This window comes from Venturia canescens, chromosome 1, assembly GCF_019457755.1.
Source record: "Venturia canescens isolate UGA chromosome 1, ASM1945775v1, whole genome shotgun sequence".
Classification (NCBI taxonomy): domain Eukaryota; kingdom Metazoa; phylum Arthropoda; class Insecta; order Hymenoptera; family Ichneumonidae; genus Venturia; species Venturia canescens.
This window is the reverse complement of record NC_057421.1, coordinates 18,642,332-18,660,236: the sequence shown is the minus strand read 5'-3', so window position 1 is coordinate 18,660,236 and position 17,905 is coordinate 18,642,332. Positions and strand designations below refer to the sequence as shown.

The window sequence follows — 17,905 nt, the reverse complement described above, 5'->3', positions numbered from 1 at the left end:
GTAACATTACTTTTCTCCTTTTGGTCTTTGATTTTCAGATTTTTTACAAATATGTATTTGCAGACTCTGAAGCTCTTTTATGTTATTCATTTGAAAAAATGGTGTTTCTGAAAATGTCAAAGATTGTATTTTCCAGAACAAAAATCACATTCAGTGAAGCAAGCTTAAAAAAAATTTCCGTTTCGTTTTAAAACTTTTGGAATGTGATGATTAAAAATCATGGAAAAATACTGAAATTTTTTACATCTTCGGGTCTATGTAAGTCTTCAAAGTAGTAAGTAATTATGAGAAAAAAGAACTGTTTTTTCGAAAAGTAAATTTGTATTAATACAATTGTTCTGTGCCACTATTCGAAAAAAAATATAGGTTATTACTCACATTGATATGAAATTAGTAATCGAATGAACAAATAATTCTCGACCTTTACGTGTGTAAAAACGAGACTTGATTTTATTTTCTCAGTACAAAATGGATGGTGGGTTTCGTTGCTGCGTGGCATGCCAAAAACATAATGTAAACAAAGACAAACATTGGCGGGTTTTTTCGAAGAAGCGCCACAGGGGAACTCACGTGGTTCCGTTTTGACAGTTAACGCTATACCCGCTATACATATACATCTCGTGTCAGTTGCATCTTCTTAAGTAGCGCTGTTCCACATTGCTCTACTTTGCGACTGTCGCTTTTGTCGAGATTCAAAATGGCCGCTACTGAGGCTCAACATTGTTACGAAATTCGCATTTTCACACTTCTTTTTATCACTATGTTGTGATTATTACGTGTGCTGAATTTAGTAAGGAATACGATCGCATGTCTTTGATGGACACTTAATCCGGATCGATTTCCAAAATTGGGTGATAAGATCATATGTGTTTCGCTATAGTTGTAATTCTCGGTCGTAACCCTCTACGAGACCGTATGTTTGTGAGAAGATTTCTTTTTGTTATCTCGTTCCCCGTTCCATAGTCCTCAACTACTCGTTCTTGAAACAATTGTAAACATTGCGAGATATAGGAAGTAAAACGTACAAAAAGAAACGCGTAGGCGTTAATAGTATGGCCGAGAATATGTCTCATAAAGATGGTCACGAGATGCGTAAGTAAATATTCATTTACTCTGTCAATTCAGTGCTGTTTATCGTCCAATTTTCGATTGTCTATAAATTGGATTTATCCCAATATTATCTATGAATTTATATCATCTATAAAACTATGAACTGAAGTAGTTCAAAAACTTTTGTCACTAACTTTTCTCGTGAAATCGTAATCCTAATAATAGCCTATTTTTATAGTAGTTGTATTTTATTCTTATCGTTATTTTCATGACTTCTTAAGCGCTTTTCAAATTTCGTTGATTTCTAAATTTCTAATGTTTGTGATCTGTTATTATTATCGATCGAATTGGTGTTTGTCTTTGATTATGATTTATCAAATTAATTCTTCAGTAAAATTTATTAGACATCGCTTTTTCTGGAACTTTGAGCATCTGTGATCGTTCAAACCTTTAATTATTTCAGTAAAAATCATTCTATCCCTGAGCCGTATCTTTCGTACTTTTTTAACAGAATAATTTTTTTTGTTCCGCCTTCTATTGTTATGTTCTTATTGAGTTTTTTTATAATTAGACTAGGATAAATTTGAAATAAAAAATCATGCACTAAATTCGGATCTTCTTGTAGATGGTCATACTGCCAGGATGTCAAACAATGGAGCTGGCTCGGACAGCGATATGAAGCTTGAACCATCCAGTCCAACAGAACGTTACACATTTTCACGATGCAGCAGCACTGGTTCCGTTAATACACCTTCATCTTCTGCTCACAACACAGGTAACTTACACTCGTAATTTTCATAGAAAAAAAAAAATAGTTTCCTTTACAAAATTTCGAGAAATGTTTTGTTCCCTATTTTTGCAGATAATTCATTAACATTCGTGAATATTATTTTAATATTTTTTTTTGTTCAATTGAATCAAGAGGAAAAATAATTTTTTTTCCAGAGGATGAAGACAGTGACAACAAAAGCTCGACAATAAGTTACAAAGAGCGTCGCAGAGAAGCCCATACTCAAGCGGAACAAAAACGACGGGATGCAATCAAGAAGGGTTATGATTCCCTTCAAGATCTTGTACCGACCTGTCAACACACTGACTCATCCGGTTACAAACTCTCCAAGGCAACTGTGTTACAAAAATCCATCGACTACATACAATTTCTGCTCCAGCAGAAAAAAAAACAAGAGGAAGAAAGAAACGCATTAAGAAAGGAGGTTGTAGCACTTAGAATAATGCAAGCCAACTACGAACAAATCGTGAAAGCTCATCAAACGGAACCGGGACACGCAGAAATGAGAGTTTCGGACGAGACCAAATTCCAAGTGGTATGTAAACAATTATTCTGTAAATATCCAAATATGGAAAATATGAAAATCAATCGATGAATTCCGTGGTCCACTTTAAATATTCATATGATAGAAGAATAATTTTATACCACTCATTCAAAAATTCCAACTCCTTGGAGATCTCGTCAAAACAATTTTCAATTTCACTTTCATATTTAAAAGGAAAAAACTGTTTATTTTTTCAGTTTCAAGCAATCATGAATCAACTTTTTTTAACCTTCAACAATATATCCGTTGCGAATTTCGCCGAATTGTCCGGCTGTGTGTTTAGTTGGTTGGAAGAGCACTGTAAACCCCAGGTACGTTCGATTTTATTTAAAAAACCCAATTGAACCCAGAATTAAAAATAGTAACACGAGAAACACTGTATGCCACAGATGTGTAAAAGATTATTATAAATCGAATTGAAACGGAAAGAGCGAATATTTCGAAAACTTTTTGTCTCGAAATATTCACACTTTCGTATAACTTGCATCATTTCAACTTGCACAGTTAAAAATGAAATGAAATCCAATACCAATGAAGGTTTTCTCGTGTCTTCAGACTGATATAAAATAATAGATAATCCATTGAAATTTCAGACGTTGCGAGAGGTAGTTCTTGGCGTACTACAGCAGCTTAACAGCCAAATTAGCTAGTCAAAAGAAATCCATCGTTATTACATACTTGAAACCAACCACCATGCTGCCTCCTCACTGCTCGGTCGAGAAACGAAGAATTAGTCTGTTGGAAGGAAGGGAAAATATTACCCATTTGGTGGGTAAACTTGACCGAGAGTGCTAATAGAGTTACCAGAATACATTCAGCAGGGAAATCAAGATGCCTTTTATGGGGAGTTTGCAATCGACCTCCCATCTCGTTACGAAATAATGATAATAATATTAACCCGTAACCCGGTCAAAGTCCATTGTCCGTGTTAAAATCTATTGAAACTTTTATACCTTGGCGCCCCATTTAGCAACAAACTCGAATAGAAACGTCAAGTTTGAAAGATTTTTTCAAACTCGAACTCGGGAAATGCGTCAGGCACCGATGATTAATTTGACTGGAGTAGGGTGTCGTAAAAACGTTGATCGTATAAGGGACGATAATAACAACACAATGAGGAAATATTACAAATTATTTTATATATACGAAAGGAAAAAAGTTTTTTCCAACAATGATGAAAGTCTCCCGTTGCGGGATTTCTCGTTCTGTTTTTACCTGAGTAAGATTTGAAAGTACCTTTTTTTTGTCAGATATTTTTTATTACACACGTTGCCATATACGAATAAATGGGTATATATATATGTGCTATAGTTGACGAGTTTGTACATAGACGATGGGATGAATATTTGCGAAGGCTTCAGTTTTTCGTGCAGCCATGATGTTGATTCTTCGTACAACGGCCCCACTCTCCTGCCATGATTTTCGTTGATATCTTGCCAAATTTCATTTCCAGAAAGAATCTTTTTCTCTTTCTTCGAATCCTCATACTTTTTCCGATTCCGTGGGCATGCTGTCGATCTGCGTGATATCATTGAGCGGTATTGTGTCGAAACGCGCCCTGCCGAGATCGTCGGAACCCCGAGCCGGACTGTCACATCCATTTCTACGTCTTTTAGAACGTTCGTCCCGCCTGCAGCACAAATCCCGAAATATGCAAGCGTAACAGACGAGGAGAGCTGTTACAGTAACACCACCGATTACTAATATTATCACCAGTGAGATTGACAATTCCCTGTCCATTGCGGTTCAGTAGGTCGAGCTCCGATGGAGCTTCCGATCGATGCTTCTGCAACAAAGTGATTTCATTTAAAAAAAAAACAATGTTTTAAAATTCAAATTACAATTGATGAGGACATTTACTTATTTACTATTTTATTTTAGGTTTTTTAAATGAATATTTTCAGTTATTGATGTAGAATCGTTTACAAAAAGTATTTTTGTTTGGCCTCATGAAATATAAATCAATAGTTGGTAAAAGCGAAATAGTTTGCATAATTTGTACTGTTTACACTAGAAAAACTTTTTATTTGATTGACATATAAATAGAATTATTAGTTGACAAAACTATTTTTGCTTCAACGTTTTTCTGGCGTTTCCTAAGCACTCTTTACATCTCTACCAGAAACATTTTGACCATAATTTATTTATACTAAAAAAAATGAAGTCCCGAATGCCTTCCATAATGAAATGTAAACATTCGTTTTGACAAATAAAATTAATTTTTATAGCCCCAACTACCACATAGTAACTCTATCAGAAAATTTTTAGGATTTTCTTACAAAAGGGACGCTTCGATTAGAATATATCTAGCTTTTGCATACGTAAGAAGGGAGTTGAATAAAGATCACATTCAAAACTTCAATCGCGCAAAATGATTTTTCCGATTTTAATTTTTTTCCTTTTTTTTTTATTAAAATTGTTCACCTGGAAAACCGACTTTACTAACGAAGTGATGAAATATGACAAATTTTATGTGATAGAAATGTTGTTTGGTCGATATTTTACGTGGTAGACATTTTCAAAATGATTTATTTTCATGTCGTTGCGATTTATACATTTATCGATTGAAATTTTCTGGTAGAGTCGTAAGTGGTAGTTGTGCTATTAAAATTAAAATTATTTTTTAAAATGAGTTTTAATATTCGATGGAGTTGTTATGAGGCAGTATTTCGTCATAGTAGAAATATTAAGGCACTTGTTTTTATCGGTATAAAAGAAAAAAAGTAGAAATATTTTTGGTAGATGTAAATGTACCGTTTTCCTATTGATGCTTGATCGACCGTTGGTCAAAGAGCCATCGTGTGTATACGATCGAATGCAAGGTACATGAGAAATCTGCACAAGGTTGGCAGCAGTGCCTGCTTCGATATCTCGTCCGTCTAATTGCGGTATAAAATAATGCACGTGATTCCGTATCTCTGATGTTGGCGATAAAAAAAAGAACGATAAATGTAAAACAGAGTATAATTCGCCTTTTAAAATTTGTTTAATGAACAAATTTTGTATTTCGAAAGACATTGTTCATTATAGCAAGCTTGAAAGCTACTTGCGACGAACATAAAATTATTATCACCATCAGTTTGAGATAGAATAATAGACGTCAAATGTTTGCCACAGTTGCACGACATTATTGTCCTTGTTTAACAATAAGGACAATATACAATGAAGTGAATAAGACATTTTTAATTTCATGCATCGATATGATGGAAGTAACTGCATATACGAACAATCTAATTCATTTTTCTACCGAAAATTATAATTTAGATTTTTAATAGCTCCATAACTTAGATTCTTAGATTTTTTCTTTTTGGAGCATAGAAAAATTGTAATTTTTGCAAAGAAAAATATCGAGGAAGTTGGGAGACTACTTTTAACTTTCTGCGTAACGGGGGCTTGAACACTTTTCATGAACCTACGAAACACTCACAAAAAAACGTGAAACCAGTGTGATGGATTCGAGTCATGACGATCAGAATTTCACATACATCCAACTTCAAAAGAAAATGTTTTCGGAAAATCCTGATAATCCATCTAGCATAAAAAAAAATAAATTGGGCGGAGTTGGCAGCACCCAAACACCCCGGAAATCTGGTCGTTTCCTCGAAATTTCCGGTACAATCCATACAGCGGAATAGAAACGATGTTCCGCCCTGAGGATCGACACTGAAAATACTGTTCGGTCGACGACCGTCCCTGCATGATTGAAGTACAATTCTGTCTGGAATGTGTCGGAATGCCAATACGTTCGAACCCTCTCAAGTATTTTAATTCATGTGTAAACGTTCAGGATACGAAACGTAGGGATAGTGCAGTTATCGTGGTTTCAAAAATCTTGACGATTCACAATTTTTTCGCTGGTGAAATCACTAGAAGTGCCATTATTTCTTGATGAGTTGTACATAAATCCGTGTGAAAATATGGCGTGCACAAAAGAAGTCAAATGATAGTATAAAAATGGAGGGAAAATGTCTGATAAAGAAAATACTCATTTATTAGTGGCGGACGTTAGAAAAGAACATTAGAAAATTTGTTGTTTTTTTTTTTGAGAAAAAACGGGAAGATGTACAGTGCTCGCGATGTATACAGTGCTGGGCGTGTTTGTAACTGCTGTAAACAAACAAAAGACTGCGTGACGCGGTGACAAGGGCGCTTGTAGTCAGTGTTCGGTGCTTGAGGCTTGAGGTTTTGGTTCACTAAACTGTCGTGCCGTGGCGGATACGGTCGATCAAGAGACTCGGTAGAGTCTTTACGACATTACGAATTACGACAATGAACTTCGTCGTCGATCGGCGATCATGGCACATTGGGAGATCAGTTTTCGTTCTTTCCGAAGGTATTAACACTTCATAATTCCCGTTTTTTTTCTGTAAAGGAATTTTCTCGTTTTGTACACTTGAGACGTGTTCAGAGAGTCGCCATTTGCGTTACAATAAATGCTAAGGTTACGATAAAATGGTATTACTGTATGCTGCATTTTCAGCAGCGTAAATAGCGACTTCCTGAAGGTCTTTAGAACGCAGGCCGGCAGATTGCCTTTTGTTCCTGTTGCATTGTGAGTTAGCATACAGCAGAAAACGCGATAAAAGTGAGGGAAATCTTGTACATGGTAGATGAGAATTCAATTTTGGATTTATAATAAGAAGCATTATGACGTTAGCAGCGTTACGATCGATTAGATTTTTTCACTTTCCGACATTCCCTCATGAATTTTATACACATGTCTCGACATTTTAATGCCCCTTTTTAGTATTGTGAATTCACGTGTCTCGAATGTGTTGATGCTGAATAGAAAAAAAAAAACGTCGATAATTCCATCCCCGAGTGACAAAGGCTGGTAATTGTGTGCAGTGAACAATTTGCGTCGCATCGTATTTCTGCTGGAACGAAACAAGAGAGCAATATAATTTGCATAAAAACATTGTTTCTACTACATTCATGCAGGGTGCTGAACGGACGAAAATGAAAATCGTGTCGTGGCGCTGTGGGTTCAACGTCGTGTACGAAAACTCTCAGTTGACTCGAGCCCGAAGTTTATGGATGAAATTCGGTAAGTAATTTTATTGAATTGTGTAAGGAACTATCGTAAGAATGGCGCCGCCAGAAGTCCAGAAACTTTGGCACGATTGATTTCGTCTCTCTCTCCCTCCTGATATAAACATAAAGTGGCCCTGCTGCGGAAGTTATCACTTCGTATTATTTGCGATGACGAGAAAAAAAATACTCGCATAAACCGCGAATATACACTGTTCATCCAACTTTTTTTATATCGTAATATAAAAAATTTTATTCGTGCTTGAGAGTTGTGCTTTCGAGATTAAAAGACTTTAAGTGAAAGTAAACGTAGACAAATATGTTTATTCCGAATAGAATATGATTCTATTCGATTGGACTCTGAGCACTCAAATTTCAGTTTTATAAACAAAGTGGTTGATCGAAAGAATTCGATTGCACTACTCGCCTCATTGTGTCAATTAACATGTCAATTTTATTTCAAAATTATTCTCATTTGGACTTTCGATTCACAATTTACTGTTCACCAACACGGTACAGAATCACAACTGAGATTTCTGAGCTGTAGCAAATTGTATTTTTCTGCCAACTCTACGCGACGGAGCTTTATGCACATCGTATTTTTTATACCCTTGTTTTTTCACGCTCAAACTTCCCACTGGAATTTCATCCGGAAGGTCGTGTTGTCGTGCTTTATTCGCCAGAGATATTCCAGGCTAGTGAATAACAATGAATTTCGTATTGTTTTGCATTGGACCGGGTTGCGCGAGGGGAATGTTTATTTTGTGATTTCTCTTGTGTTTTCGGGCAAGTTTAATGAAATATTCTACCGGAAACGTATATGTCGATAGGCCACGAGAGGGTTATTATCTGTATAATCAACAAATGTCAAATCTCGCGAATCAATATCAGAACAAATAAACATTGATGGAGTCTTATTTGGGTTTTTCGCGGGATAAATATGTAACATACAGCTTTTTACGTTCACGTTAAAATTCTTTGACTCTTCCACGTCACTGTGGGAAAGCTTGTGGATTTTTGATTCGATATATTCGCGCACTTTTCGATGCAACGAGAGTGCACAATTTATTTGCTCTTTTCGTTCGAGATCGTCAAACTTTAAAGTTTACAGTTCACCAAAATTTCAGTTCGAGTGAAATACATAATAAAATTTCTTGTTTGCTACAAACATTTTATTTCCCCAGAGTATGCGAACAGGAATCAATTGACGACGCTGAAGTTTGCAACGTTGCAGTTCAACGAAATGAACGAAAAAAATATTTATAATTCATTATTTTTTTATTTCGCGAACTATTGATGTGGCTTGAAATATGACGAACTGGAAATTCGGCAGGGAACAAAATTGGAGATTTACTGAAATTATTTGAGAGTTTTTTTAGACCATTTCGTTGGACTCCAACGTTGGAAACTTCAGCGTCATAATCAATTGTCCATGTTGATAAATTCGTGACAGCAAACGTGCGGACTTGAGCAATGAAATTCACAGGTCTGTTTTTCTCGAAATATTTATTCCGAGAACTGTCGCATCTCCCGGATCCAGTTTGGAATATTGTTAGGATCTCTACATCGAGCGCGATGAGAAAATCTTCTTAACTCGGTATTCCTGCGGGTTCGATAAGACGACGAGAGATCGTAAAACGGCTTCGACATGTCTCGCGGGACCGAAATGATTTTCGAGATAGTAGCGTATGGGTCGTCGACTGTGACACAGAGGTCTTGAAGGATCACATACGCGCATGGGTTTTTACTTCCCATACCCGCGTATACATGTATGTAAAAGGAAAGAACTTTGAGCGAGTGCAGATATAATGCTGCAGCTTTTACTGTGAAATGATATACGAGGAAAAACAACGGTGAGTTAATCGAATAGAACGTAGTGAAGCGAAGTCAAATGAATGTAAATAAATTGTCAGCGCTGCGGTTATGGCTGTCGAAAATTCAGCTCAGCTGTGTCATCCTGCAATGACTCTTCCATCCCTTTTCCATGCGAACTACAATGGTGAAAAGTTGTTATTTTATTTCGACTCGTGCATAGTGCATGCAAATTCCGATCTGGTGCTGAATATGCTAATGAATTGTGTTTCTGAAAGATTGATGTACGTTTCTTTCTGCGCTTTGTGTTACTTCTCCCTTGTCTCTTCGTCCAGGACTTGCTCGGGATCAGATTTTCATTTCATTAATCACGATTTCAATTTTTCATCTTCGTAAGGATGACAGGTTGATTTTGGAGCTTCAAAAATTATTTTTCTCGACACTGATTAACCAATTTGTTGGAAAAATCGTCAGGCTTCTCAGATAAATTAAATTCAATTGAATCCTGTTGATACGAGTTGTATGAAACCTAAGAAAAAAATTCACTTTCGGTATTTAACGAAGAGTATCCCATTCCAAGTGTTTTTTCATACACTTTTTCATTTGAAAATCAAAATCCACGACATTATTGTTTAGCAACAACGTAGTGGCTTGAAATTTTTTTTTTTTTACACGTTTTCGTATTTTTAACTCCCGACTGCCTGTAGGGCAAAAAGATGGGAGTTATAAGTTTCACTGCGATCAGTGAGTGGGGGGATATTTCTTTGTTGCCAGTTTTCTCGAAAACGGTGATAATTGCCTCGACCAATTTTTTACATAACTTTCTATAATATATATGCTGGACAGTGTTCTTATTTGTAGTATGTCAACTTTTTTGTTTATTTAACTTTAAGGTAAATTATGCCCGAAGGATCGTATTTTATAGGTGTCTAAATTGGATCGATTTTTACTTCCTAATTAAAGATATAATCACTTTACATTATTAACGTCAGAGTTATTAATTCGAAATTGTTAATCAATTGTTTCAACTTATTTTTTTGCCAGATAAAATTACAAGCCATTAATTAATCGGGGATCCATCACTGACTGAACTCAAAATTTCATTCGTCCCTGGCGAAAGTGCTGTAGTTTTTTATGTAAAAAATCGCATTTGTGAGCACAAAGGGAAAACACAACGGGAAATGGATCGAGAAAAAAGTGTTAATAAAAAGACAGAAGGCTATGACAGAGACGAGCCAAGCCAAGAAAAAACAAAATGCCGAAATAAGCAAATGTGAGGTTATACGAGTGCTCATTACCAATTTCGTTCAATCTTTAATGTAATATATCTTCATTACTAGGCAAGACAATCGTCTCGAATTTTTTCCCAGACCTTCACTACATACTTCATTGTCATTGTGTACTTTTTCATAAACTTCGTAAGAAGCGTTCATTCGTAATATGGAAAGATGAACGATTTTTTACGCATAGTCCTTATAACCTTGTGTATTTTCCTTTATATTTAAATACGTTTATCTCAATAAGCAATAAGACGAACCCTTCAAAATTTGTGTAAATTTCAAGACTTTCTTAAGAAAATCGTTTCGAGCATTAACGTTACTCATCGTTTGAACATTTCGCAACATGATCATATTTCGATCATCGACCACTTCACACCGTTGTATGTTGCTAGTTTCACTTCGAGCTGTTGTTTTTCCATGCTAAACTCAATTTATTGAATTGTACGTGGAAATACATTGCGCGTTATTACAGAGTCGTAAATTGATGTTTCGATTGGATTTGCTTTGTTCCCAAAGGTATTGCATCGTCGGTTCATTTACGATCGTCAATATCCCACTGGTAATAATGCAAATGCACATTTTGATTGTTCCGAAGCGATATATTTATATGTGTGGAAAGGACATATTTGAGGACCTTCGTTGAATTCTAATATTCAATTTCTCGAGTCTTTCTCCACTCCTATGAGTAAATCCTGCAAACGGATCTTTGCGTTCCGACGAGTAGTATAAAAGTGATTCGAGGAGACAGCGAGCAGTCGAGCCGTGAAATACATCGGGCGTCAATGATGCCACTTTCATAGGGTGAATCTTTAATACATTTGGGGAACTATAACTCCCCTGGCAATGAAAGTTACTTCGCTAAAATATGCTGAGATATCGAATATGAACAATTTTTCAAAATGTTCAAATATTCATGTGATTTATTATATATTTGACGTTTATTATCTAGTGTGAATATTACCGGTCCATAATTGATGCTTTACTAAAACATGAGAATCTGGAAATAAGTGAAAAGTAGGTCGACGCTGTTTTTGTTTGGTTGCTCAATTCTTATTCCATCAAAGAATCTTGATGAAATAAGATCACGAAATCAACCGATTCAACTGTAGGTTTTAAGATCAAATTAATTGTTTTTTCATTGGTTTGAATGTAATTGGATATTTCAAGGTGAAACAATTTCACGTATTCATTTTGATCACATCCAAGGTAATCGTGTTAGATTTAATTAATTATTGTATTAGTTAGCGATATACCCATGCAAAAAGATGGAATCCGTTGGAATTCAACGAAACGATCTGAAAAAACTCTCCAATAATTCCAGTGATTCTCCAATTTTGTTACCTGTCCACTTTGCAATTCGTAGTTTTTCACTCTACACCAATGATTCGTGAAATAAAAAATTGGTGAAACACAAATCTTTCTTCCTTCGTTTCGTTGGACTCCAACGTTGCAAATTCAGCGTCGTCCATTTATTCTGAATTTTGATTTCTTGAAATTAACTTGAATTTCAGTCTTTTCAAATGAAAGAACCATAAACAATTCTTCATCAATCAAGATAAATGAATCTTCGGATTTATTCCCACATTTAACAACAATAATGAAAACAAACCCAAACATGAGTCATTTTTTTATAATCGAGAACTGATTATGGAGATCGTATTGAGTGCAAACGTCGACATAAACAGAAAATAACAAACGAAACTGTTCTCATCGGGTTTGCTCTTTCTAATTTCTTTTTAAACAAACTCTTACTCGACGTTGTTGAGCATGTGATTACTGCAAGGCTGTAAGATTTCAACGCAGTTGCGGAAGTAAGCTCTCAGAGCGCATTCGACTTGGACGCTGACAACTTTAATAACGTTTGTAATGCTAAAACGCGTTCGACTTGGAATGAACGCAATTAAACGGGTCGCTGTTAGCTTCGTGAGTATTTACAACCCCAAGTCAAATACGCTCTCAGTAATGCAATTTTTGAGTTTATATTTATCTGATGGAACAGCGGAGTAGATTCGAAAAACAATTTTTCAGGCTCAGCTTCTCCAAACCGAGCGTATAGAATGACTTTTTTAATTACATCAAAGCAGGTCAAGGGGTCGAGAAGACTTTGGAGAAAAGTTCTTGAAAATTGTGCACCGGAACACTTTGATGGGGATAAAAACCCCTCGAAAAAATGATATTTTTGCTAGAAAAGTGGAAAATTTGATCACTCGAGTCAAGATTCGTGTTCGAAAGGAAATGTTTAATGGAACAATTACTAACATGAAAATTTATGTTTAAGTACTGATAAAAACATGAAATTTCAATAAAATTGCGGGTGAATCTAAATTCTTTCAACTCTGAAACAGCGACGTTTGTATCTAGCTCAAGAACAATGCAAACAGAGTTGAAAGCATGTTTGAAAATACTTGATTGTTCACTGATTGTGCATTGAGGTGAAATGTATTTTTATTTCCAAAATGTTAATTGTTTCGATGACTGTTACTCTTTAACTCGACACGAATGATGAAATCTTTCACGTCGTTAACGGCAAAAAAATCTTCACTTTTTTTGGGAGAATGTTTCGCTTCGTCTGGGTATTCCATTTCAGCCAGTCTGCCCCTACCTTAATAACGGAAAAAAAAGCATCGAAACTTTGTCGACAGCGGACCGGAATTTTTTCCTCCGTTTTCATAAGGCTTAAATGAAATCCAGTCGTAAAATTCCTGTGACTCGGCGAAAACACCCGCTCGGTGCTTTCCGAGTGGCGCGGATATTTTGTCGTAATCGTTGGAAGTTCTTTTTATAATCCTGGTAGAGGGTTCTTTCTATGGTCGAAACGATTTGACGTTCTTTCAGGCTGAACTCGATAATCATCATTCATGCGTAATATTGAGCTACGAGAATATTTTATTCTTGGCTCCCCGCGCGTCCTTGTTTTTCACTCTTCTTTCAACCACGTTTCCGCACATTTTTTCTTCGTTTTCCCCCTGGATTCTGCTTGAAAATGAACTATTTTCATGATTAGCAGAGTTCGAAGGGAGTTCGGGTTGCCAAGTTCACAGAATAGAGAAACTGAGTTCAATCATGTTGAAAATCGAAGCCAACTACGTTTCTAAGGGACGATGAAATGTAGCAGAACTAGGAAAAGGTTGGAGTCCTACTAAGAGTCGAATTGCATTGATTCAACTAAGAACAACGTAAACGTGGATACCTAAAAATCGAATTTAGGGTACGGGGCAATAACTGGATCAGGGACAGTTAAAATACAGCTAAAACGGTATAAAATCAATAAGAACAGGGCGGTAATATATCAGAATCGAGATCGATGGAAAGGAAGAGTATGAAAACTGAAGGAAATTACGTAAACCCAAAAGATGGTTCTATTGAAGAATGTCAACTCGGTCGGAAGAAGATTGACGCACGATACGAAATAAGAAAATAAAAAGTTTAAGCACACTCGAGGTTTTGACGCACTGAGAAAAAAATTTGGTTGAAACACTTGATAAATATTCAATTTAACTAAAACATTTAGTCCCATACGCACGACAAAATATTTATTAAATTTCACAAAATATTTAGATAATGATTCGAATAGATATCGATTTGGATTAATGAAATTGAGGGTTATGTGATGATGTTTGGGTTACTCTAATGTCATATTTTGTTGCTTATTTAATGCACCCGAAAACTTGGAACACATACAAAAAAAGCTTTTGGTTTGTCATCGATAAGATTTAGTTGAGCTACACGAAGAAAAAATCCGACTTTCAAAACTATTTCTTATTTTCCACAATTCAGTACTTGATATTCAAATAAATATATCATAAAAGTGTATGTGAATTAAGTAGAAATAAACAAATGTTTCGAGTTCTTCGAACAAAAGATTTGCTTTCACTCGTTTAATTAATTGACATAAACAAAAATTTAGTGATTCGTATAAATGAACTATTCCTTATTTATCGCAAGCGGATATTAGTTGAATCAAGCAACAAAAATATCAACTGAAGACATTTAGTTGTTACAACGATATTTTTCCTCAGTGCAGGTTTTTCAAACAAAGACGCGATCGGAAAACAATGAGAATCGAAAGAATTTCACACGTTTCGCAACAGACATGAATTTCACCAGGCTATCTTGTTTTATTCTTGTTTTTAAAAAAACTATCTCAGGTACCACCAAAACCCACTCGGCGACCATTTGATTTATCTTGTCATATTCTCTTTTTTTTCTCACAGCAATTCTACATTACCGTGTACACAGGAGGATATCGTCGTTGCTCCATTTCTTACGGTCTTCTTGTCGCACATTTCCAGTCCATATGTACATATAAATATATCCATTGAGCCTACCCATTGTCGAGGGGTTTTTGTTGTAGGGTGATATCTTACATTCTCATGGGGATTCAACGGAGAAGAAAAGACGAATAAAACAAGGCTTTTCTTCTTTTCTGGCGAAGATGTTTGTCATCGCTTATATTGCTTTCGACCTCCAAGTATGACTTTCGTTATTACTATTCTCGTAGAAAAAGCGACGGTTCATTATTCGTCATTAAGTGTGAATTTGTGCATCACTGGATCGCCTAATGAGGACTCTGGGGAAGCTGGCACAATGTGAAATAGTCTTTCATTTTTTTTCAACTTTTCGGTTGGACCACTCCGGTGTGGGTAATATTTAATCCCTACTTTCATAAAGTTTCGTATGCTCAAAAGGTCACTATCTCAAGGATTATAACTTGACGTAAAAACGTAATTAGTACTTCGTTTCGTGAACTTACTGAACGTCGACCAACTTAGTGGGCCTTAATTGAATACTGTTGATGACATTTTTAATTATACCACTTATTAGACAACATTTTTACAGAATCCTATCAACTTCTAAAAGTGCTAATTCACTACAACGAGCTACTATTTCGCTCGAGGAATATGGTTCTCAGAAAACAACCGAGAAAGGACTTGAAATTTTCTTTCCAGCTCGTCTTACATTCGGTTTCCCATAACTGCTCCTTACATCGATTGAACTATTTTTCACAAAGATGAAATATAAAATACGGAATTATGGAGTGCGATGCTTTAATTCAAGAAGACGGAGGAATTCATTTTTAGTTGAAAAATGTTGGGACGGCTTTAAGCTCGTGTATTTGAACGCTCTGTGAGGATTTTTTTCTAGAGAAGGGCCGAGGTGGAGGAACAGTGAATGTATAATTTCAAGCTAATTTGTGAGGGACTTTTGTGCAGAAAAAAGTTATATTAAAGTTTCTTTACGAATATGGGAAAAGGAACATTTCCGACGCTTTGAGTCGACATTTTCTATTTTTTTTTTTACGAGTATAGATACGCGCAGGAAACTGTGGGATCAAGAGGGATTTGCGAATGGAAGAAAGTGATTAAAAAGCGAATGTTTTAGCTTCACTCGTTTCTTTGCTCATTAAATATTCTGTCAGATTACGAATATTGAATGGTATTTCAATAACTTATTTTCTATTTGATTGCTGGGCTAATGAAATCCTCACGTTTCAGCGAAACGTGAAGTTGCATTTCAGATTTCCGGATGTTACAAATGCACTGGATTTTGCTTCGTGCATTTGGCGCTTTTGTGCGACGAGTACAATGCAGCAGCATGACGTTTCTCGTTATAAACTTCGTCGAATATATCAGATGTCGTTGAAAGGTAACTTTCCTGTTCGATGAAATATAAGAGCTTAATTTCCACTGCCGGCTTTTACGACTTAACTCTCGTCGAGGTAGAGCGCGAGGTGACTTTTTTTAAAATTATTTAATAATGGAACTGTTGGCATTGGGGTCTTAAGGAAAATTTTACTCTTTCTACCGAGCAGTGCACACCATTTCGTTTCTATAAATCTTATTTGAATGCTTGACTGCATGGGATTAATTGAAATTGAATTCACGATTTTAGCCACAACTCTTATGCGTCGATGGAAAAAAATCAGCGATGAAGTTTCTCGAGTAAATTGGAGTTTTTTATCGTTCATTTCTTTTCACTGTATCAGTGACGGATCAATATTTCAGGAGTATCCTAAACGGATGAGAGGTTGATTGACAGAACATTTTTCATCGGATATAGAAAAAAAAGGGTTTCCAATTAATCCGACATGAGGGGGTTTGTGATACGGGTGGAAAAAACTGATAAATCATTTCTCGCGAACGAGTTAATCTTTCGGTGTTGAGTTTCAATGAAAGAAATACGAGTTTGTCAGAGTTGGCCTTACTGCGTGATTCAAAAACGAAGCATGCTTTCACTCGTTTTCAAATCAAAACATTTTTTTTTTTGTTTTTTTTCCACAAAAATAGGCGGCGGTTTGAAAATCAATTTTTCCATTGCGAATCTCAATTGAGCGTCGTGATATTTTTTTAAGGTTTGGAAGAGAAAGGAAAGTAGAAGAAAATCATATAGTGCGAAATTTCGTCATTTTGTTTCGATTGGAAGAAAACTGGTGGAAAATTTGCACCCACGAAAGTTTCGAGTATCTGGAACTTTAAAATTCCTTCCCTCAATTTGGCCAATTTTCTATAATAAAACTTTATTATTCAATTGTTTTTAATGATTGTAATCGATTACTAAGGAATTGTTACCCCTACAAAGTTTCGTTTTAAGATTAATTCCATACATTAATTGACGAAATAAAAGTTTTCAAAAATCGAAATGCCAATTTGCACTTTGATTTAAAAAAAAAAAAAAAAAAAAAAAAAAAAAAATGAAAAGCTAATCTGGACTATCAGAGATCATTAAATAAAAAATCTCACTGTCCGTCAATGTGAATTCCGGATCTGCAGTAATTATTGTTACGAAAATTGAAGAAAGCATTAATCGAGCAATTTTCCTGAAAGCAACGTTGCGATGATTAAAGTATCGGACAAATGGTTGTGAGATTCTTGCAGGCTTAATCGTGGGCCAGCTCACGGCTCATCAGCTCTCCGTGGACTGTATATCAGATAACCTGAATCTCCTAGCTATTTTCCCCCCGCGAATTAAGCCCAGACCTCGCTTCGTATTCTTCTTCTTCCCACTTGCGTGTTAGATCAGCCGAGAGTCATTCTCTTCCGCTCTTTCTTTCGCTCGGTTTTCTCTCTGGCTTCGCTGCTCTCTCCTTCCACACTCTCGACCCCTGCCGATAAAACCACTCAGCCATCCACTTACCCATAAAGGTTCGTTCTCGGTGTCAAGTCGACCTCACGGACTTGTTCCGTTAATTCTCACAAAGAGTGCTGGCTCTTCTTAGATCGAAGTATCCGCGGGAGTTGAAAAAAAGGTAAAAAATACGTTTTTACACAATCGATGCAGCCAAGGCGACGAGCGCGTCGGGTTTTTTTAAGACTCTCATTAATTTTCCACTGACGAGAACGCATCAAAAAAACATTTGCCCGAGCAGCGAAAAAGTGGGACGAGTTGCCAACTCACACC

At 36.0% G+C, this 17,905-nt stretch overlaps 1 protein-coding gene across 1 annotated transcript; it reads left to right on the top strand.

Annotated features, from left to right (window-relative positions):
- The first annotated feature begins 672 nt into the window (after positions 1 to 672).
- On the top strand, positions 673 to 3,685 carry bigmax (helix-loop-helix-leucine zipper transcription factor bigmax). Its single transcript, XM_043430624.1, has 5 exons — positions 673 to 1,092; positions 1,676 to 1,825; positions 1,996 to 2,375; positions 2,582 to 2,695; positions 2,978 to 3,685. Exons 1-5 carry the CDS (start codon positions 1,053 to 1,055, stop codon positions 3,032 to 3,034), a joined length of 741 nt encoding a protein of 246 aa, XP_043286559.1. The 5' UTR covers positions 673 to 1,052; the 3' UTR covers positions 3,035 to 3,685.
- The last annotated feature ends 14,220 nt before the right edge of the window (positions 3,686 to 17,905 follow it).